We start from the raw sequence: 24,691 nt of genomic DNA on the forward strand, positions 1-24,691 counted from the left end.
GAGTTGATGGGTGCTGACAAGTTGATGGGTGCAGCACACCAACATGGCACGAGTATACATATGTAACAAACCTGCACGTTATGCACATGTACCCTAGAACTTAAAGTATAATAATAATAAATAAATAAATAAATAAATAAATAAATAAATAAAGAGCATTTAGTGCTAGAAAGTTGCCTTTCAGCACTGCTTTAGTTGAGTTCCACAAAAAAAAAAAAAAAAAAAAAAATTTGTAAGTGTTAGTTTACATAACTTTTCTTGGGATTATATAATTATTCAATTGTATATTATATCATGTAGAATCACTGTGCTTGGGGAGTGTCCCACAGCCACGTGAAAGTGCCCTTCTTGCTGCCTCTCTATTTCTAACTTTTCTATTTGAACTTGTTCACATACACATAAATAATGGTGACTTCACAAAAAACAAAGTTCCATAAGACATGGATTATTTTTTAATTTCAAGGATTGGGCTGGAGAGCTAAAGGAAACTACATAAAGAAGAAATGCCAATGTAGCCGATGTGATTTGTAAAGAGGTTCCTTTTCTTTATCACTTCTCAGAGCAAAATCATATCCTGTCAAATATACTAGGCAATTTAGTATTTATAGGAGACAGTTTTATATATCAGATTTTACTGATGAAAATTACAGCTTGTTTTTGCTGAATCAAAAACCTACCTCTGGTCAAATCTTAAGTGTATCACTATATTAGCAAAACTTCTCTTTTATAAATGTGAATATACACAATATGTAAGAAGAAATTAATTCATAAAATAATTAGGATAATGGTTTTAATAGAGCATTAGTAGGTACCAAAAATGTCCCTCTAGATAGAATTCTGTATCTCTAAGGAAAATTACACCCAACTCAAGTCCTTTAGTGAATGAGGCAAGGCAGAAATAAGTAAGTGAAACAATTTCCTACCAGAACAAAGTGATCCTAACATTTCCTTTCTTCCAGAAAGCTCTTGCGGATTTTCCCCAGTCAGGATAGGGTTTGTCCTGAAGCATCATATCAGTGACCTGAAGCAATGAAAGGAACTTATTTAGCACTTTCAGAAATCTTAAAATCAGATTTAACTATAAGCCTATAATTTACATTCTATTGAGAATAGAATAAGTACACATTTTAACATTATAACATATGCAGAAAAAAAATTAGGATATACTTCATTCAATTAAAAACTCTAATAGTTTATTTGACTGTACTGTACATACGGAATAAGCACATTTAAAGTCATTCAACATGTCAGATATTAAGATTTTTTTAATATTAAGATTACCTTATATAAAGAAAGTACCTTTGAATATTAGTATCACCATAGAAACAAAGCATATGTAACAAATAAAATACTATATTCTTTAAAAGTTTGTCTAAATCCAAAACTCAAGCATTCCCTGATGTCTAGATTTTTAGTGATATCATTAATCAAAATATTATCTTCTCTTTTCCTCTTCCTTACTTCTTCCAACTATATGTGTGGCAAACTACTCGTACCCATTTTTATAGCATATTTATTCTAATTAGCTAGCATTCTCTCACCCACAATTCTATGCCTTCATCTAAAAATGTTCTTCCTCTTTTCCTCACCTGCACAGATTCTGCCCATCTTCTGAGGCCTAAGTCATATTACTACCGTGATGTCTTCACTGTTCTCTCCCACTTATAGAAAACTTGTGGTTCTTGACCCATCCTTCTCATGTCATGTATCACCTTCTACCTTCTCTTTTACTTACTTATATACTTTTTTCTCTCTTCACTAGGCTTTGAAATCCTTGATGGTGAAGATCTTTCTATCCCTTCTAATGTCAAAGGGATTTTTATATACTAGACCAAAATATTTGCTCAAGAAGAAATGATAAAATAAATTAAGATATAAATACCTGTTTTTGAAGATCCATTAACAAAATACATTGCTCATTTACCACATCACATATTAATGATTTCAGCAGAAGCTCAAAGTATCATAAATAGTTAATCTATTAGAAAGGTATTTTAAAAATCCAATGAGGATGGAGAATAAATTTCCTTTAAAAAAAGTGTTACATAAGTGTGTGTGTATGTTACACACACGCACGTTTCCCATTTCCAGAAAATCTGCCTTCCCTGCAAGAGAAGGGAACACTATTCCAATACTTATGATTTTAATTAATAATGTTCAAATTCAGACAAGATAGATTCAAAATTATGAAAACAGAAACGAAATGAGGTTTCTTGCATTAAGAGAGAATTTTCATCATCCACTAAAATAAATTTTTCTCTTGTGCTTAAAGCTTTATCATTGCATTTAAGTGTAGCTTTCAACAGTGGCCTTGATATGGGTGAAATTTAATCATTTATGATGAAAGATGGTGATTCAGTGGGGAGTCCTGTTAGATCAGTGACCCCTTCTATAGTACTGGACTTCCTGTAGAAGGCACATCAATTCTCAAGCAGGGGCATCCAAAATGGTCTCTGGAAACATTCACCAGCATGTCACTGCTTCACATGCTCACTTAGATGACACAATCAGAATGGTGGATAAGGATTCTAGTTTACAGGAAAGATCTGATATTAATTCTTCATATTATTTCTCAATGTCATTTCTAGGAATAGAGTTCCCAACATTCTCTTGGTTGATGAGAACCAAAGATAGTCCATTCCCCTTCACTGAGTAACACTACAGATTTATGTAGGCTCTATTTAACATAGGGCCTACAATAATTTCACATGATGTGGCTTCATTGTTGAATAAAAAAAGATTCAACAATCATGCATGGTTTTAATATAAACTTTCAGTTTATTCCTCTTTAAACTGTCAATCACCATCAATGTGAATGCAACTAATATTAAGAATTCAAAAGGAAAACATTTTTTACTTATTTTAAAGGGAAACTAGTTCATCAATGATTTTTTCATGTTTATTTTCTTCTTGATCCTTTTAAATTACAGGATTATATTTTCTCACTCAAACTAATGCCCATGGATAGTATTTCCCATCAAAATGATTCATGATACTTATATCAAAAGGAGTAAGGGAAGATGATAGAATAAAAATTAACTATTGAATCAGTGAATTACATTGTTACGAAAAAAAATAAAGGTGAAACAGAAGAAATTAAATCTCACATACCTCTTAGGAATACAAAAAAAAGAGCTTTAATATCATAAACTCTCTTGAGGAAAAAAATTGCTATTTTTCCAAATACAATTTTCAGGGCCACTGTACTTTATAACCTTCCTTTAATTTAACAGGTTCACGTCAAATATTTTAACAAAACCTAAAGGTTAATTACATGAATAAACACGTAAATAAAATATTCTTGTTGCACAGACTTTAAAGATCTTAATTAATCTCTTCAGTAATATTTTATCCTGTTCCAGAAAGAATCAACATGGTAATAAATATTTCCAAGGAACAGAATGATTACTGGGTGGGTTTTATTCAATTTTCAATGTTTTCTCCAGGGCACTTTCTGGGAAATACTTATTATATTTTCTAGAAGGAAGCAATCTGCTGCTGTATGACCAATTATTACAGCTGCATGTTTTGTAAAAATGACATTCAAGGATAAAGCATTTTCTCAGGAAAATGGTGAGATGAAGCAAAAAAACATTCTTTCAGATGCTAGGCAGCTGATCTTTGTCACCTCCAGCTCAAACTCTTTATTTTAAGTCATATCATCAGATCAATGTCAGGTCACTTGCAGCTAAATTGGCAGGAGCAGAGACAGTCATTAAAGGGATGCATTCCATAAAGAAAAATCCAATTATCTCCTGCATTAGAGAAATCAAATTCATTTCTGGTGTTGGTCAAGGACAGTCTTTGTGGGAAAAGATGCCGGAAAGGGAGACTAAAGACAATGCCATGAGGTTTCTGCGTAGCATAAATACACAAAACCTGTGAATGCCTTTCTCACAGGCAGGTATTAGAATTTGAAATTGCAAATCTTTCTATGCTGGTAGAAATGTGCTTAACTCTTTGAGTCTCAAAATCCTTCCCTTCCCCTTTCCTCTCTACTAGGTCCCTGTACAGAACTCAGAACCTCATTATGGCACTCACCACATCATGGCTTATGCATTTTGAGGTTTAAAAGTCAGTAAATGATTATTAAAAAAAACTATCTCTATAGAAATCTAAGTGAAATCTTTGCTTTCCTGTGAGGTGAGCCTGTATGATGCCGGTTAACAACAGCATGAATATAGCAATGATGACAGTTATACTTCACATTGGCTATACAGCTTCATGGATTACAAAGCTGTTAATGGAGTTTTCTTATTAAGCATCACAGCAGCTTTGTAAAGTAAGTCATTATTTTCCACCTTTTAGCAATGGAGGAAGAGAAGTCAATGAGGTTAAATAACAGAGCAAGGTCACCATCTATTATACCATTATGTGCACTATTTCCAGAGTCAGCCTGCCTGGGTTCTAACCCTAAATATATCTCTTAGTAGGTTTTTTTTTTTTTTTTTTTTTAATTTAGGACAATGTAATTAACCTCTCTGTACCTTGTTTTCTTATTAATCACCTATGAGCACAATATATATATATTAGCAGGTGGTATAATAATTATTGGTGTGTTATTGTTCATATCTGAGATTTCTATCCAGTCACTTTGCTTTATATCAGTAATATATCACACAAATGGATTTAGGGTCAAAGGATTTGACAATCTTTTCTATAAAGACAAGACTATCATATACTGAACTATTAGAAAATGATAAAGACATAATTTAATGTTACAGTATGATACAGTCTATAATTACTATTTAAAATCAAAGGGAAGGAGGTCACTGAATGCTGCAGTCTTCTAAGAGGGCTTCATAAAATACTTGTGTGACAAAACTGAGTATTAATTGACATTCTGTGTGAGTCTCTACTTTTGCCATTCTTATCTTCTTAGCCTGATTACAAGCTAATTCCCATGCAGGTACTACATATATTATATCTAAAGTCATATTTGATATGGTTGTATGCTAAGCATGTGATACTTATGTAAAATATTGATTTATGAGGGCTACAAGGCCAAACTATGGCTATGTAGTGTCGCTCTTGAGGTAGCCACTAATTTGTGGAGTATCATTTAAGATAAACAAGTGTTATTCTATCAATAAACAAGCATATACATAAAGGATATTAATGAACATAATAGATAAAATTGTATTTGCTAGTATGTCATTTTATTTCTTTCTACTTAACAATATATTGACATCACTCAATATTAGCACATATAAAACTGCTGAGATAGTTTCTTCTTGCTTTAGTCATCCATCATGCCTTTTTAAAAATTGTTGTGCCTTTTATTTTAGGTTCAGAGAGTACACGTGCAGGTTTGTTGCATGAGTAGATTGTGTGTCACTGGAGTTTGCTGTACAAAAGATTTCATCACTCAGGTAGTGAGCATAGTATCTGATAGGTGCAAGTTTTTGATCCTCACCCTCCTCTCACCCTCCCCACTCAAGTAGGCCCTTGTGTCTGTTGTTCCCATCATTGTGCCTCCGTATATTCAATGTTTAGTTCCCACTTATAAGTGAGAATATGCAGTATTTGGTTTTCTGTTCCTTTATTAATTTGCTTAGGATAATGGTCTCCAGCTGCATCCACGTTGCTGCAAAGGACATGATTTCATTATTTTTTATGGCTGCATAGTACTTGATGGTATATTTTCTTTATCCAGTCCACCACTGATAGGCATTTAGGTTGATTCCGCGTCTTGCTATCGTGAATAGTGCTGTAATAAACATCTATATGCATTTGCCATTATGGTACAACAATTCATATCCTTTAGGCATATGCCTGCTGGGAACAGGCCCCCAAATCTGGCCATAAACAGGCCATGAGAAACTGGCCATAAACAAAATCTCTGCAGGACTGTGACATGCTCGTGATGGCTATGACGCTCACACTGGAGGTTATTGGTTCACCAGAATGAGGGCAAGGAAAACCTGGCCCACCCAGGGTGGAAAACCACTCACGGCATTCCTAAACCACACACAATAGCATGAGTGATCTGTGCCATAAGGACATGTTCCTGCTGCAGATAACAAGGCAGAGCCTGTCCCTTTGTTTCCCATAAGGAATGCTTTTAGCTAATCTATAATCTATAGAAATAATGCTTATCACTGGCTTGCTGTCAATAAATATGTGGGTCAAACTTTGTTCATGGCCCTCAGCTCTGAAGGCTGTCAGCCCCCTGATTCCCACTCTGCACTCTAGTTCTATGTCTTTGTCTTAATTGCTCCAGCACCACTGGGTTAGGGTCTCCATGACCGAGCGGATGTCGCTATATGCCCAGGGATTGGTAGGTCAAATATTAGTTCTATTTTAAGTTCTTTGTGAAATCTCCAAACTGCTTCTCACAGTGGCTGAATTCACATTCCCACCAGCAGCGTATAGGCATTCATTTTTCTCTGCAGCCTAGCTGGCATCTGTCATTTCTTTTTCTTTTTAATAGCCATTCTAACTAGTGTGAGATGGTATCTCATTGCAGTTTGATTTGCATTTCTCTAATGATTAGTGACGCTGAGCTTTATATATATATATGCTTGTTGGCCATGTGTATGTGTTCCTTTGATAAGTGTCTGTTCATGTCCTTTGCCCATTTTTTAATGAGATTATTTGTTTTCTTGCTTGTTGATTTATTTAAGTTCCCTATAAATTCTGGCTATCAGACCTTTGTCAGATGGATATTTTGCAAATATTTTCTCCTATTCTGTAGTGTATTTATCTGTTCTCACACTGCTAATAAAGACATACCCGAGACTGGGTAATTTATAAAGGAAGAGGTTTAATGGACTCACAGTTCCACATGGCTGGGGAGGTCTCACAATCATGGGAGAAGGCAAAGGAGAAGCAAAAGTATGACATACATAGTAACAAACAAGAGAGCTTGTGCAGGGGAACTCCCATTTATAAAACCATCAGATCTCGTGAGTCTTATTCACTACTACCAGAACAGTATGGGGGAAACTGAATCCATGATTATCTCCACTGGCACCTCCCTTGACATGTGAGGGTTATTACAATTCAAGGTGAATTTGGGTGGGCACACAGCAAAACCGTATCACATAGGTTGTTCATTTACTCTGTTGATAGTTTATTTTGCTGGGCAGAAGCTCTTTAGTTTAATTATGTCCCACGTGTCCATTTTTGTTTTTGTTGCAATTGCTTGTGGGAACTTCATCATAAAATTTTTGTCAATGCCTGTGTTCAGAATGGTGTTTCCAATATTTTCTTCTAGGGTTTCTATCATTTTAGATCTTATATGTAAGTCTTTAATCCATCTTGAGTTGATCTTTGTATACAGTGAAAGGGGTCAGTTTCATTCTGCGTATGGCTAGCCAGTTATTCCAGCACCATTTATTTAATAGGAAGTCCCTTCCCCATTGCTTGTTATTATCAACTTTGTTGAAGATCAGATGGTTGTAGATGGTTATAGGTGTATGGTTTTATTTCTGGGTTCTCTAACCTGTTCCATTGGTCTCTGTATTTGTTTTTGTACCAATATGCTGTTTTGGTTACTATAGGTTTGTAATGTAGTTTGAAGTCAGGTAGTGTGATGCTGCTGATTTTGTGCTGTTTGCTTAGGATTGCTTTGGCTGTTTGGGCTCTTTTATTGTTCCATATGAATTTTAGAATAGACTATGGGTAATTCTGTGAAAAATGGTAGAAATAGCACTGAATCTGTAAATTGCTGCAGAAAATATGACAATTTTAACAATATTGATTCTTCCTATTCATGAACATAGAATGCTTATCCATTCATTTGTGGCATCTCTGATTTCTTTCAAAAGTGTTTTCTAATTCTCATTGTAGATATATCTTCCACCTGCCTGGTTAGCTGTATTCCTATGTATTTTTTCTTTTTGAGGCTATTGTGAATGAGCTTGTGTTCTCGATTTGGCTCTCAGCTTGGACATTACTGACATACAGAAATACTGCTGATTTTTGTACACTGATTTTGTATCCTGAAATTTTACAGAAGTTGTTTATCAGTTTAGGAGCCTTTTAGGGTTTTCTAAGTATAGAATCATATTGTCTGTGAAGACAGAGAATCTGACTTCCTCTCTTCCTATTTGGGGGTCTTTTATTTCTTTCTCTTGCCTGATTGCTTTGGCTAGGAATTCCAGTACTATTTTGAATAGTAGTGGTGAGAGTGGGTATGCTTTTCTTGTTCTTGTTCTCAGGGGGAATGCATCCACATTTTGCCCCTTAAGCATGATGTTAGCTGTGGGTTTGCCACAGATGGCTTTTATTACAGAATATACATTCTTCTCAGCTGCACATGACACATACTCTAAGATCAACCATATGCTTGGCCATAGAGCTATTCTCAACAAATTCAAAAACAGAAAAATCATACCAACTACACTCTCAAACCACAGAATAATACAAATAAAAATCAATATCAAGAAGATGTATCAAAACCATACAATTAAATGAAACTTAAACAATCTACTCCTGAATGACATTTGGGTACAGAATGAAATTAAGGCACAAATAAAAAGTTCTGTGAAACAAATGAAGACAAAGAAACAGCATACCAGAATCCCTAGGACACAGCTAAAGCAGTGTTAACTGGAAATAGTGCTAATCACCTACATCAAGTTAAAAGGGTCTCAGATTAACAACCTAACATCACACCTAGAGGGCTACAAAAACAAGAGAAAACCAACCAAAAAGCTAGCAGGAGAAATGAAGTAACCAAAACCAGAGCTGAAATGAACAAATTTGAGACATGAAAATCCATACAAAAGATGAACAAAACAAAAAGTTGGCTCTTCAAGAGAGCAAACAAGATTGATAGAGTACTACTCAGATTAAGTTAAAAAGAGATTTAAATCAACACAATTAGAAATGACAAAAGGAACATTATCACCGACCCCACAGAAATACGGAAAAACCTTAGAGACTGTTGTAAGCATTTCTGCGTATGAAGTTAGAAAAACTTGAAGAAATGGATAAATTCCTGAAACATATAACTTCCCAAGATTGAACCAGGAAGAAATTGAAACCTTGAAAAGACTGAAGCAAATTTCAACATGGAATCAGTAATAAAACATCCTACCAACAACAACAACAACAAAGGCCATGTGTGGTGGCTCACCCCTGTAATCCCAGCACTTTGGGAGGCCAAGATGGTCAGATCACCTGAGGTCAAAAGTTTGAGACAAGCCTGGCCAACATACCAAAACCCTGTCTCTACTAAAAATACAAAAAAAAAAAAAAAAAAAAAATCTGGGCATGGTGGTACACACTTGTAATCCCAGTTACTCAGGAGGCTGAGGCAGGAGAATTGCTTGAACCCTGGAGGCAGAGGTTGCAGTGAGCGGAGATCACGACGCTGCACTCTATCCTGGGCAACACAGTAAGACTCCATCTCAAAAAAAGAAAAAAAAAAAATGCTACCACTTCCAAAAAAGTACTGGACCAGATGGATTCACAGCCAAATTCTATCAGACATACAAGAAGAGCTAGTACCAATCCTACTTAAATTATTCCAAAAATCAAGGAAGAGGAATATCTCTGTAACTCATTCTATGAGGTCAGCATCATTGTCATACCAAAACCTTGAAGAGTCACAACGAAAAAAGAAAACTGCAGGCCAGTATCCCTGATGAACATACACACAAACATCTTCAACAAAATACTAGCAACCAAATCCAGCAGCATATCAAAAAACTAATCTGCCACAATCAAGTAGGCTTTATTCCTAGGATGCAAGTTTGGTTCATTATATGCTAATCAATATATATGATCCATTTATTGGATCACATGAACAGAATTAAAAACAGTTACTACATGATCATCTTAATAGATGCAGAAATGGCTTTTGATAAAATTCAACATGCCTTCATGTTAAAAATACTCAAAAACTAGGCATCAAAGAACCAACATACTTTTTTATGTGTATTCTTCTAAAATATGAAAGGTTTCTATTTTGTTCTAAGTATTATCTTTATAATTAAACTTCATTTAGGCATGTATTAATATTTCCTATTTATTTAGATTTTACTTACTCCATACTATGAGCATGGATAGGAAAATTTTATTTCTGCTTCCTCCCGCTCTGTCTTCTTTCCCTTCACTACCCTATTTTATTATTTTTCCTATTAACATATTTAACTCTTTGAATATCTTATATTCCTATTTTATTTATCACCTTTAATGATATCTTCACTCCTCATCTATAAAAAATGAGAAAATAAAAATATTTTACTTTCTTACACTATATGTAATTTATATGTTCTTAGGGTTTGGGAATATTTCTACATTCTGCTTTATAATTGGAAGTTATGCATTTCTCTTAAACTTGACCCTAAAACTAAATTGGCAAGAGAATGATATAGCCTACAACCAAACTGCTTATTTTTAAAATACTTGGCCAATAATTAGGCTGAGTTTAAAATTATTGGGTCACATTTTTTCCCTAAGAAACTAGAGGCATTCCTTTATTGCCTTAACATTGTTGATGCTAAGAAGTGAGAAAACTGAACCTGAAATTATTTTTTTTCCATCTCTCCAGGTAAATTAGTTTTATAAAGTATTCTTTTTATATTTTGAGTATAATAATTTTGCTAAGTTTATTGATTTGTGTCAATTTTCTAGGCATGATTTGCCCTTTCAATCAAAGAATTCAAGTTTTCCTTTGTTCTATTCTGTCTTTTTGGAATCTTATCCTAATCCATGACTTTTATTTTCCATTACTTTAGTTCTATTTTTTGGGGACAACAATTATGTATATGCTGGTTTTCTCTGTCCTCTATGTCTACATTCCTTATTAGCTTTTAATTTTGTTCACTGAGTTAGGACCTATACTGAGGATTCTGGAGTGTGTCCAGTAATATTTGTAGAGATTTCAATTTGACCCTTATTTATCTAATTTTCTTTCTTCCATGTTTCTTTCCTGAATCCACCATCTTTTATTTCATCTTCTATTGTCTCACATCATCCTCTCTGAATTCTTGTACCATTGCTTTGAAACCTTATTTTAAAAGGCAATTACTTCCCTATTTTTTAAAAAATTCAATATAATATGTTTGGTCACCATTTTCCTCTGGTCCTTGGTAGCATTTTCTAGTGGAGGACTCTTCCAACTTCTGCTGGATTTTCCTATCATTTTCTTCCTTTTTTCTTCTTAGTAACAAAATTCTCATGCTAGTTCCTTTGGGACCGATTGACATCTGAATGATGTCAGCTTTTTCCAGACTTTCTGTATCCAAGAGGCTCATGTTGAGGGGTGGTAGGACCGACTCAGCCAGCACACCGTACCTGCATTGTGCCAGGGCTTTTAGAGTCTGGCACCTACCTTGAAGAACTGTCCTTTACCAACTTTGCCTTTGATCAGCAACTATCATGCTTCCTCTTTTCATTGTCTTGAAACGTAGTTGACCGTCACTGCATTTGGGAACCCTCCATTATAGACTGTGATTCAGAGTTAGATATGTCACTTAGTCTTAATATAAAGTTAGCATATTTGATTCCTGTTCTCTGTGTTCTTTTGGTTGATTGCCAAAACCTCTCTATTTTAAAACAAAATTTCTGAATTGTTATTTAAAGTGATTTCTAAGAGGCCCATTTACAATGACACAGATTTTTGGCAAATTTGAGCATATATCACCCAAAATAATTAGTATATCCATGAGAGGCTTGTTTCCTTTTTTAACAGTATCCATCAGATGACCTAAATAACATTCAAAGCCAGTTTTTAATTAACAATGTTTTCTATTAATGTCTTCCCCAAATACAACTTTGTTCAAAATAAAATAAATGTAATAGGAGATTTTGTAGGAGTTTCAACATAAAACCGTTTCAGCTCTTTTGAGAGATAATTCTGAAGAAAGGTTTTGTTTAATATTCAGTATATGTGGTAAACTAAACATTGGGTTTATCTGACTACCTATCTTTATAACATATATGAAACATGAAAAGTGTTTCATAAATGGAATGCTAAGGGGGTTTTTGTTTCTTTTATTTGTTTTTTGTTTTTTGAGATAGAGTCTCACTCTGGCACCCAGGCCAGAGTACAGTGGGACGATCTCAGCTCACTGCAACCTCTGTCTCCCGGTTTCAAGCCGATTCTCCTCTCTCAGCCTCCCACGCAGCTGGGATTGCAGGTGCGTGCCACCATACTCCGCTGATTTTTGTATTTTTAGTAGAGACGGGATTTCACCATGTTGTCCAGGCTGGTCTCGAACTCCTGACCTCAGGTGATCCACCTGCCTCAGCCTCCTAACATGCTGGTATTGCAGGCATGAGCCACTGCGCCTGGCTGCTAAGTATTCTTTAACAGCATTTAGTAGGTAGATTTTTCATCTCTTCTCTTAAAGATAATAGTAATATCACAGTCCCACACTGGTAGCGTCTCCCATCTCATGAAAATTACAGCAAAATATGCCACCAGAAATAGGATTTTCATAGAATTCCTTAATTATCTTTTAAATACTTCAATAAACGTCCTGGTATAATTGTTATCATGGCCAACATTCTTTTAGTTCCTTGTGCAACTAAGAAAATCAATTGAGACAATTAGGGAAGAATTGCCCCACCACTGAAATATTGTTTTCCTGACTTGGTTGATATCATTTTATTCAATTTCATTGAGGAAAATGTGGTCATGTATTGGTCAGTATATTGTGGTCATATACTGGTTCACATCAGGAAAAATACTTTAGGTGAAATTATAAGCAAGTATTTGGCACTTTCTCAGTATGCATAGCCAATTAATGCCAAGCTTTCAATATTAAAAACCCCATAATTTAACATATGCTTTGAAATTTCCTATGGTGGCTTATTCAGTGACAGGATGGAAAGATACTGAATTTCTTTTAATTTGTAAAAGCAGATCTAATGTTTGAGAACTTTTACTGCCCATGGAATATGGTTCAGGATATATTGATTTACCAATAGCCAAAGCCAACATCAAAATGAGAACATCTTCACATACACAGGCCAAGAGGAAAGACTCTTTATCATGATGAAGGACATGAGCACTGACTAAGAGTGTTGGGGCATTGGTTACCAACCAGAAAATGTCAGAATTTAAATTGGAGAGGAGGTGAGGTGAACAACAGGGCTCCAGTATTTCTTCAAGTTGTTCATTTTACTTCTCTGCTTCTAAGCATATTGATAGAAAGTCCTAAACACACTGCAGTCATATTTCCCAAAGTTTCTCCCAACATCATCATAACTTAGTATGAAAAATGAGTCCATTTTTTTGATGTTTGATTGCTTATAACTTTTAAGCCTCACCCCTCCTTCTTCCCTTTCTGCCTGACACTTGAGAAAACTGATACGAAAACTATGGTGCCCCTTCCTTTGGTACCAGCAGGAAGTTTAAACCATGTATGGAAACCCTCACCCTGGTTTCACTCCAAGTACACCATAAAAATTCCAAACCAGTTTCCTTTCTAGGCCCTGGCTCAAGTCATTTTCAGATCTGCCTGGGAGCCTCCATGCTCTCCCCAGAAAGCCTTGCTACTTATGAAATAAACCTTTTATACCCTCTTGGGGTAAGTCTGACATCATTTGTCCTAACATCTGAACGAATTTTGGGTGTGTGTCCATCCTATGTACACAGAATGTTAACAACAGTAATAAACCCAATATCATCATGACAGATAAAGAGCTTCTGGTTAATTTTTCTCATTTATTATTTGAGGTCCTAACTTTTCTTATGGAATAGGCAATACAAACATCCTCTGCGGTGGCCCTGCTTTGTTGGTAATTTTGCATCCACTGTAGCATAGCATTATTTTCTTATGCACCCGCTTATATTACTCTGAGATGGAAACAAAGTCTAAATTTCATGTCTTTGACACTATGTAAATACTGTACTATATAGGATGTATGTATGTAGTTTTGCCCCCCTTTTGCTGCCCTTCCTATTCCAACGATACACAGCACATCACACACACAGACATACATATATGATCCATCTTACACAACATCACTTCCAACTGAGACAAAGAACAACCCAAAGGCTAACCAGAAAGGATTATGCATACTCACTGAGGAACATTAGCTGAGTATACAATTAAGTGAATGGAAACTGCAGATGAAAGTTTCCTAAATCACCTAGTGATGCCTTGAATAAATTGCCACAAGAAGTATCTTAAAAATCACTGCAAACATCTACTGGTGAACATTAAACCTGGAATGTATTCTGCAGCATTTTAGAGGCACAACCAGGATTTCATAATGCATGAATATTAATGGACCTGCTTATTATCTCAATGATAGCCTGCCCTGCTTTTGTGATGTATTGCACCTTATTGCTGGATCCCTACTGATTTACAATGAGTGATGGACTGTTATATTATTAAGTAAGGAAATTGGGCATGTCTCAGAATATAGAAGCATTTAGAGAAAGACATCTGAATCATCTGAATACAGAAATACACAATTAAAAAGTACCTTTCCAGGCAAGTTCTGCAGAGTTTCAAAAAGTGTGTTAACAAATACAAAATAAATATGATGTGCCCCAGTATGATTTGCTTTCCACCACATTGAATTGTAATTTAGAATAAATGGAAAACAAGAGAATGATCACTGGTTTTGCTGAGCAAGAAGCCAGAAGAAAGAAAAAAAATGTACACCATCTTCTAGCATGATATTCCTTACAGGTGGCTAAATTATAAAACAATAGCCCAATATTATATGATTGAGCATTTATTTTTGCCTGAAAGAATGAGTAGCTTTCAGGATGCATACCGTCTCTGCTTTGTTAACATGTGTCCGGAGCCATGAGGCCCGGAATTAGCCGACCTCTGTTGCTTGATCTCCGCAAAGCGGAGACAAGAGGGCACATTCCCGGGTTCTTTATTTATAAACCCCTCCCGCGCGCGCCGCCAAAACTGCTCCGCCGCCGGCGGCGCCAAACACTGTTCCCGCGCGCGCCCAACCCTTTCCCCCGCGCGCGCGCAAACATTTTTCCCGCCGCCCAGAAGATAGTGGCAGGCCCAGGGCGCAGGCGCGATCCGAGGCCGGGAAAAAGTACAAACCGCACGACCCGCATGCGCGCATTGTAATTTGAGAAGACCCGGCCCCCGTCAGAAACGCCCTGGCCCAACCTCTTCCCCTGCCAGGCCTAATAATACAGGGCATGACCCTACAGCTGCCAATAAACGAGACTTGATCAGGCTGTTTGTCTTGTCCTCACATTTCTTGTGTTTTTCTTGTCTCCTCCATCCCACTCCCCCTTCCCAGGGTCCGTTTCGAGCTGTCCTGCAGGTCGGGCACAAAACATGGGATAACTTCATTACTAGATAAAGTAATTACGTACAATATACCGTAATATAATGACTCTGAAAATGTATACAGGGCTGGAATGCTAATAGAAAGAAAAATAAAGCATGTTTTCAGAAATGTGATCAAAAAAATATTATCCACAAAGGAGCCCTTGGAACACACAAAAAAAGCAAATATTTTCTCAAAGGGAAAATAAATCTCATATTAAAGATCCTCAGCTTTCCAGTTTTTTAAATGAAATGGCTACTACATGCTATCCCTAATGATGGAGCCAAAGGAGTTGGCTCAGTCACTCAGATCCTGCACCACTAGGTAGCCTGCCATATTGTTTGTACAATACCACTTATCAAAATGGTTCAGCCAGCTCTGTAGGGTGACAAACCCAAATCTGTAGGCTAGTGTGTGGAAGATAACTTATAGGCTTGACATTTGTTTCTAATGTTAGGAAATGGCAAGTCCAAGAAAAGACTGGTAACTCAACCATCTGACATAACCATAACCATTTTCAGAATTTGAGAGATTAAAAAGTAAGGGAACTATCCAAACTTATAACATGGCTTATAAGTTTGAGCAAGCATTGTTTCTATCTTTTATTGTTGCTTGAAAACAGAATTATAATGTTACGGACTCAGTGTTTCAGTTATATTCATAATAGAAAACTTAGAAATTTAAAAGCAATGACCGAAATGTATATCTTTGTAAAAAGAAATCCTACTTAGCATTCAGTGTCTAAAAATAAAGTCAAATATTTTATTTTAAATATAAGTGAAATATTGGCTTTAGGACATATTTTTAAGATTACACCAAGTAAAAGTATTTTAGTCAAACCATTTCATTTTCTGTTGTTTTGTTAAAATATCTGATGTAATTACATATCCAAGATATTTTCATTTTACTTTTCTGATATTTTTCTATATTGAAGCATATGGTTATATCTTTGATCTCTGCTGCATTGCTGTTGATAGTTTATTTTTTTCACATGGTTTATTTGTACTTTTAATCTTGATTAATATTATATTAGTTTTATTAGCCTTTCAGATAAAAAATTTTGTATATTTCGATCCTCTATATAGTACCTTTATTTTTATTAATTCTGCTTATATCTTTATTTGCTTCCTAATATATTTTTTTACTAATTTATCCATTATTTTGTTTTTCTAAATTCTTAATGCTAAATGCTTACCCCATTCATTTCAGTGCTTTTTCTTTTCCACCATAAGCACTATGATGATAGGTTTAACAATCATCAAATTCTGTCAACTTATTCTTTCTTTTTTTTTTAATGAGACATGGTTTTGCTCTGTTGCCCAGGCTGGAGTGCAGTGGCACAAACCATAGCTCACTGCAGCCTCGAACTCCTGGGCTCACGCAGTCCTTCTGCCTAAGGCTTTCAAGTAGCTTGAACTACAAGTGTGTGTCACCATGCCCAGTTAATTATTTATTTATTTATTTTAGGAACAGGGTCTTGCTATGTTGCACAGGCTGGTTTCAAACTCCTGGCCTCAAGTGATCCTACTGCCTCAGCCTCCCCAGTAGTTGAGATTACAGGCATGAGCTACCACATCCAGCCTAATTTATTCTTTATAAATTTTGAAAGTATATTATATGGTACATACAAGTTTAAAATTGTTACACGTTCATTATGCAGTATCTCTTTTTAATCCTAAAAATGCTTTGTTTCCTGTCAAAAGTCTGTTTTGCTAGATAGCAATATAACTATATCAATTTTGTTTTAGGTCGTATTTTCCTGGTATATGTTTTCCAGGCATTAACCTTCAAATATTCTATGACTTTATGTTTTAAACATGACTCTGAGAAGAGTATATGTGAGATGGAACTCCGAGAATGACCTCCTACGGCCCTTGCTCTTGTGAAATCTCCTTCCCTTTAGTTCTGGGTGGAACCTGTGACTATGATGAGCAGCAAAAGAAAGATTATTGGGTGGTCCTAATTTACTCAAATGAGCCCTTCAAAAGCAGTAGAAGTCAGTGATATTGGAAGCTAGAAAGGGATTCAGTGCAGGGATGGTCTCCTTTGCTGACATGGAAGAGACAATTTGAAAAGACCTAGGGTGGCCAGGGCCATTTCCAGAAAGGAAACAGGGACCTCAGCCCTACAAGCAAAAGCAACTGAATTCTGCCAACAAGTTGAATGAGCTGGAAATCAGGTTCTTCCCTGGCTCCTCCAGGAAAGAGCCAAGTCTGGCCAATAATTGATTTCAGATTTGTGAGAACCTAGTAGAGTCCACACAGACTTTTGACTTACGAAAGAGTGAGCTATCAAATGCGTCTTGTTTAACGCTGTTAAGTTTATGGTAACTTGTTATGCGCAGTAGAAAACTAATACACAGCATATAGATGGAAATGTTTTAAGCTAGCCTGCTAATCTTTGCTCTTTAACAAAAAAATTACATTAATTGTGCTTACTAACAGAATTTTTTCTACCACTTCATTTTATATGCTCCTTTGCTCAAACTTTTCTTTGTGCTTTCTTTCAGATTAACTGAGATTTTATTTTATTTTTGACAGAGTCTTCCTCTGTTACCCAGGCTGGAGTACAGTGTCTTAATCCTGGCTCACTGCAACCTCTGCCTCCTGGGCTCAAGTGACCCTGCTGCCTCAGCCTCCCAAGTAGCTGAGACTACAAGTGTGTGCCATGCCACCATGCCCAAATAATATTTGTATTTTTTGTAGAGACAGGGTTTCCCCATGTTCTCAAACTCCTGAGCTCAAGCAATGTGCCTGCCTCACTCAGGCTCCCAAAGTGCTGGGATTACAGGCTGGGATTAAGTGGAATTAAGTGCTGGGATTATACCACACCCAGCCCTGAGATTTTATTTTCATTTCATTTCTTCCTTTCTTCTATATTGGCTTGGATTTCTATTCACTAGGAAGTTGTCCTAGCAATTTCACTCTGCATACTTAAATTACCAAATTGAACTAATCAATATCACCATTCTACTCCACCAATTCAAAACATTTGTGATCATTTAAATCTCATAACTCCTTCCCAGCCCTTATGGAAATTTTTCCAGAATTTCAGTTCCACTTGACTTTTATTAACACTTGCTTATTTTTCAGAAAGAAATCATTATGGTAGTTGTTCAATATGATACATGTTTGCTTACATTTAAAAACATATTAAACATATTCTCTATCTTTGTCTGATATGCTCTTTAACCCACAACTGAAGTGTTCATTTCAATCATTTAAAATTTTTTTCCTAAAAGTTCTGTTTGGGTCATTTTCAAATGCCTCAGTCTTTCATTCCTCACCCATATTTTCAATTTCCTCTTTATTTATTTGCATATATTACTTTATGTTCTATATAGATAATTCTAATAATTAAAATCTTTGTGGGTCTGATTCTGCTAGCTGTATTTACTGCTGTTTCTCATGACACTCGTTTCTTTGTGTGTTTTGTAATTTTTAATTATGCAGTCATGTTTATCAGTCATTTATTTGTGGAGGTATTTTAAGGACTGATTTGTTAGTGTGTCCTCTCAGAGAGAATTTTTGCTTGGTTCTGTGAAGGGCCTAAGGAAACTTCCAACCTGGGATCTCTCCAAAATAAATTTTTATGTGGAGTTTTTTAAGCCTACAGGTAGTGAGACTCTGGACCATCAACTCACCTGAGGAACAGAATATTATGAATTCTCAGGGGATACTTTGTTTTCCTCTCTCTAGGATCTCTGACATGACAAACCAAGTTTCCAAAGCACCTTTTTATTTAGGGTAGTTTTTTTTTTTTTAATTTTTCAGTGAGAGTGTAGCTATTCAGGGGTCCTGGCCTTATATTGGTTGTTTCTGATTTGACAACATACTTTGTCTGAGCCCTTGGGTTTTATTTCATACGAGTGAAAAACAAGTGCTATAAGTCACTAGCATTGGCAGATGCCCTCAAGCCAGTCACAGCCCCACTCACTACCTCTCTGGGTTTGAGTCACACTTTACTTTTGGTCTCTAAAGATATCCTTTACTTTTGTACAAAAGATCATGGTTTTGAAAAGATCGCTGTTTTTCTTATCTGTTCTATTTTTTAAAATTATATAGCCAAGGTGTTTTGTGTTGGGAAAGTATCGCTGTTCCTTTTTCCTGGTTGTCTTGTCCACTGTATTCTTAGGAACAGTTCAATTTGTCCATACTCTTTCTCTCACTCTCATTGTAGCACTGTAGAACACAAGATGTTTTAACAAAGAATTCAAGTTTTCATCATTAGTCCTAGAAAGATATGTTTAAAGTCCAGAAATAATTAATTATAGAAAGAATAAAGATATTTAATGATTTTCAAATGTGCACAGCCAAATAAACCCTACAGATTCTAAGTCTGGTTATACTTGAGAAGTGTCTCCTCTCCCAACACATACCTCATTTCTACCTTTATTTCTCTGAAGCAGGGAAAGGCTAATCAAGTTTTCACTTTGTACCTTTAAGGACCTACAATATGTTTATTGACAACTAATTAACATATTTTTCTATGATCCAGGCATTACTATGCTCCCAATTTTATAGAACAGGAACATATAACCATACAGCTTGGAGAGGCTTGATAGCTGGTTCAATGTCACAGTATAGCAGAGCCATGATGCAGATTAAATACAATCATGCCTGATCCCAAAGTCCAAGCTCTTAGCAAATGGATTACGTGTATATTTCACTAATGTTAACAATATTTAATGAAGTAATATTTTTTCAAACTAATTATTTTATATTTTCAGACTTTTTGTAAAATCATTTTATTTATTCAATGCATTCAACCAATACTTCACCTATATTAAATATACAATAATTTTCAAAGGACTCTTGGAACTTCAGTTCATTTGTACTCATCACCATTCAGTGTCACATCAGTTTGACAATCTTTATTTCACAAATGGTAAAGCAGGCACACAGAAGTTTCATGATTTGCACAGAACAATTTAGAACTGTAGCCAAATTAGCCCATTTTATTTAGTCTTCTCCCTTTGCTTATACTAGCATTTGGAAAATGGTAATCTCCTTATGCAAACACCAAAAACAGTAAGCATCCAGTAGGTCCTGAAAGGCAGTGCAATCAGAGCAGCACTCACACGGCTAAGCCTCAGGTGCAGAGGACCATGGGTTCTAGGAGTAGACCACTGGCTCTGCTGCTGAAGATCTCACTGATGGAGAGGGAATGAGGGTGACATTTGACCACCCTGCACCCTTTATCCCAAACCCACTTCCCACATTACTGGCATACTCCTCTAAGATTGAGTATATGCTATTAGAGGGAAGTTTATAAAACTAAGTGTTTATCAAAATAAGTGTGATTAGTATCAATCCTACCCTTATACATTAACTTTAATGCTTAAAGCTGACTCTGATCATACATACATCAAAAAATGTGTGTCCCTTGACCATTTTACATTTGCTCATGGGATTTAGAAAATGTCTATATATTTTATAAAAACATTTATTAAATATTTTCCCATTTAAGTTTTATTGACCAGCACATACTGAATGTATTCTATTACTTATAGAAAAAAAAGTAGTCGTTCAATTCAATTTAAAACAATATTCAGTTTACTAAATACTCATGCATTATTAATTCTGTGTCCGTCCACTAAGCATTGTGATAGCTCATTGACTCACCTCAGGCTGTTCATCCTTAGAACAGTGAGCCCTGCATTCGTAGTGTGATTGTTGTGAGACCTCGATGAGGTACTATTTTAAATGATCCAATATGTATGGTTATTATTATATAAGGTGAGCATACAGAGTTTCTGCCCTCAAAAAAATTTAGAATCAGTAAAATATATTCAAATCATTTGAGTAGGACGGAACAAAATGTCAACTGAACCCATTACTACAACTCTACCATCTCTTATTCAAAACTTATTGAGACCAGATACCCTTTAAGATCTAAAATTCTTTAGATTCTAGAAGGGAAATGGTATATATACAGCTTTATGTATATAGTTTATAGATAGACAGATGATTGATACATAGATAGATAGACTGATAGACAGACAGATAGATATGGTTTGGCTGTAACCCTACCCAAATTTCATCTTGAATTGTAGTTCCTATAATCCCTACATGCCGTGGGAGGGTCCAGTTAGAGATAATTGAATCATAGGGGTGGTTTCTCCCATCCTGTTTTCGTGATAGTGAGTTAATTCTTAAGAGATCTGATGGATTTTATAAGAGGCTTCTCCCTTAGCTGGGCACTCATTCTTCTTGCTGCCATCATGTGAAGAAGGACGTGTTTGCTTCCCCTTCTACTATGAATGTAAGTTTCCTGAGGCCTCCCTAGTCATGCTGATTTGTGAGTTAATTAAACCTCTTTCCTTTATAAATTACCTAGTCTCAGGTATGTCTTTATTAGCAGTGTGAGAATAGGCTAATATATATATGGTGTATATATATTAGCATAGGCTACTATATATATTACTAGTGTGTGTGTATATATATATTACATATATATATACTCTTAATCTCTCTATATATAGAGAGAGTACACATATACAGCTTATCAGGTAAAACTTCCATAAGAAACACATTCATACTTCTGTAAAAAAAACACATGTCTCTTCACACTTGGGATAAATACAGATCATGAAAAGCCTCATGTCAATTTAGATCTGGTTTTGCCAGAAACTGGATGAGAGCCAGGCAGGTTTTATGAAGTCATATTTTTTTCTTTTTTGGCTTTCAACACTTTCAAGATTTCAGAATTGTGAATAAGGAGCTGTAAATCTCAGGAGTGTGTTTAACTGACACAATTACTTATCCTCTATTTCCTTCTCCACATTTTCCATTTATCTAGACCTGAAGTTAAGTGGGTTTTCTTTCTGTAGCAACTACAAGTCAGCAACGGGCATCAGAATCACCTAAGCAATGCTCCTGTCACACAGTTGCTGAGCCTCACGCCAGGGTATTGGGTTCTAGAAGTAGAACCCAGAACTCTGTATTTTTTCCAAACTCCTACAGATGATTTGTTATACACCCTTCATTGAGAATCATAGCTTGAAGAGACAATATATAAAAATTTATTTGCTTTATAGCTATGTGGCTTAATAGCATAAGAAATTCAACAAACAAGATTATTTCATGTAAAATTAACAATTCTCCAAATCCAAAGTTGCCTTTCCCAAAACCTTAGCATTTTGAGTGCTACTAAAAAATATTAGGCTATTACAAAAGTGACAGGATGAAAATGGCCATTCTTTGAGTGACCATTTTCATTATTACTTTTCTTAAATGGACACTCCTATACTCTGAATCCATACTGTGTGCACAGCTCGTGTAGACCAATCCTTGGCCTACAGCTGTTCTTGTTTGTCATCTCTTCTTACTTAATTGAGCAATTTAATCAGCTTTTGGCATAGGCCTGTGAGCCTTCTGTCAAAAAATCATGCTTGGGTGCTAGTCATGTAAAAACAGGTAACTCCACAATTTCATATAATTTTCAGCCATCTCATCTAGCATATAATTTCCAAGAATTTAGAAGAAATGACTTAAACTATGTATTTGTATTTATAAAACTAATTTTTCTAAAATCACTACTATATCTCCTTGGAGTGATGCAGACAAGTTGATTTTACCAGAGCTTCTAAGTTCTCTCCGTAAGTACTGAGGAATGGCAATATATTGCTGCTTCACTTTGCCTATTTAAGGTTTCTGAACCTTTTTTCTTCCCCTTTTACACAAATGATCTTTAAGCTCTGCAGGTTGCTGAGGTTTTTGTTTTGTTCTGGAGGAGTCATAAGGCAATAGTTTATTTTTTCTTTCAGATGTAGCATGCTGTCATCTCTTACACACGACAAGTAAGTTAATAAAATTCATATTCATGATAACATGAGCCTAAGGTAAATACTTTTATTGCCTGGAGTGTACTATTGTATAGAAGCAAATCTAACATTCTTTCAGCATCTCTAGCTTATCAAAGCCGTTCTCACATATCTTTATACTCTTTTTCACTGTGATAGCTAATCCTTTCATACTGAACAGAGAAATACCATTTTCTGCAGTAACGCTTGATTAAAAGATTCTTAGCAAACATATATAGTTGAAATAAGAATTAAGAATGCAAAATAAGTCTATTCTGAATGATGTCGATTATGTGGATATTGGAATTATTCATTCATATATTCAACAAGTATTAAAAATTAAACATATAGTTAAAAGAAATAAGACATAGTGTTTGAGAGATCAATAGGGTGACTACAGTTAATAATAATCTAGTGTACATTTCAAAACAGCTAGAAGAGAATTCAAATATTCCTAGCATAAAGAAAAAATAAATATTTAAGGTGGTATATATCCCAATTACCCTGATTTGATCTTTACACATTATATGAATGTATCCAATTATCATGTGTACCCTGAAAATATGTACATTAGGTACCAATATAAAATTAATTTGTTACATGCTAAAGCACTTTTCTGGACTCTTGGGCTACATCAATAAAAAGAAACAAAAATCACAGAGTTTACGTTCTAGTGGCAAGAAAATACTTAAACAGTAAACACAATAAATAAGTTCCATAATACGTTACAAGGCAACAAATGACATGAGAAAAAGAAAAAAATTAAGCCTGGTAAGACAAATGGGAGTGCTGTGGGAGGTGAGAGCAGAAGAGGGGAATGGTTGCAATTGTACTTGGGGTGGTAAGGGTAAGATTCATTGAGAAGATGACATTTGAGCAAAATGGACCGCAGGTGGGAAATGTTATATACAAAAAACAGAGCAGTAGGAGCAAGGAAGCTTGTCACTAAAGTGCGTTGATTATCTCTATCTATCCACTGACCTCTGAAGACAAGAGATAAGATATAACTGGTGCCTGACAAGAACCTCCTTTGCCCTCTGGCCCCCAGGAATGGCATAATTAGGACTGACTTACTCTAGAAACCACAATAATCTCCCAATACTCTCAGATCCTGTCTCATGATCAAGTTATAGGCCCCTTGAAACACCTAAGCAATAAGATGTAGCAAGACTAAAAGTGGTACCAGAAAAACATTAAGGAAAAATGGATCAGGGTTAGCTGCAAAAGATAAGCAGAAAGGCAAAGCCAAAATCACTTATTGGATGTTCAAATAGAAGGTGACCAAAGTCATTGAAAGAGAAAACAGAATTGCAGGCCTGAAAGAGAACCCCAGATCAGCAACAGATAAATTCAGATATGGACATGTAAGTAGCTCACACTGGCCAGCCTACTTAATGTGATCTTTAAGGCTGTGTTTATGCCTTTCTGCCTCATTAAGGCTATCTACAACTATTTTATTGTATTTTATATCCCCCTTCCAAATGTGTCCTAGAAGAGGCTCTAGGTACATCTTCTCCTTACAAATACCAGGCTGGTTTAATTAGATCCCATTTGTCAATTTTGGCTTTTGCTGCCGTTGCTTTTGGTGTTTTAGACATGAAGTCCTTGCCCATGCCTATGTCCTGAATGGTACTACCTAGATTTTCTTCTAGGGTTTTTATGGTATTAGGC

At 35.6% G+C, this 24,691-nt stretch overlaps 1 protein-coding gene across 14 annotated transcripts in view; it reads right to left on the reverse strand.

Annotated features, from left to right (window-relative positions):
* The window catches only part of TMEM117 (transmembrane protein 117), a 556,913-nt gene that overhangs the window by 182,804 nt on the left and 349,418 nt on the right, over window positions 1–24,691 (reverse strand). For all 14 annotated transcript variants that reach the window (XM_017888972.1, XM_017888960.1, XM_017888964.1 and 11 more), the window contains one exon: window positions 924–1,021. In XM_017888972.1, coding sequence (XP_017744461.1) covers window positions 924–1,021 — 98 coding nt within the window. The remainder of the gene's footprint in view (window positions 1–923; window positions 1,022–24,691) is intronic.

This window comes from Rhinopithecus bieti, unplaced genomic scaffold (assembly GCF_001698545.2).
Source record: "Rhinopithecus bieti isolate Rb0 unplaced genomic scaffold, ASM169854v2 scaffold_17829, whole genome shotgun sequence".
In the NCBI taxonomy this organism is placed as follows: Eukaryota; Metazoa; Chordata; class Mammalia; order Primates; family Cercopithecidae; genus Rhinopithecus; species Rhinopithecus bieti.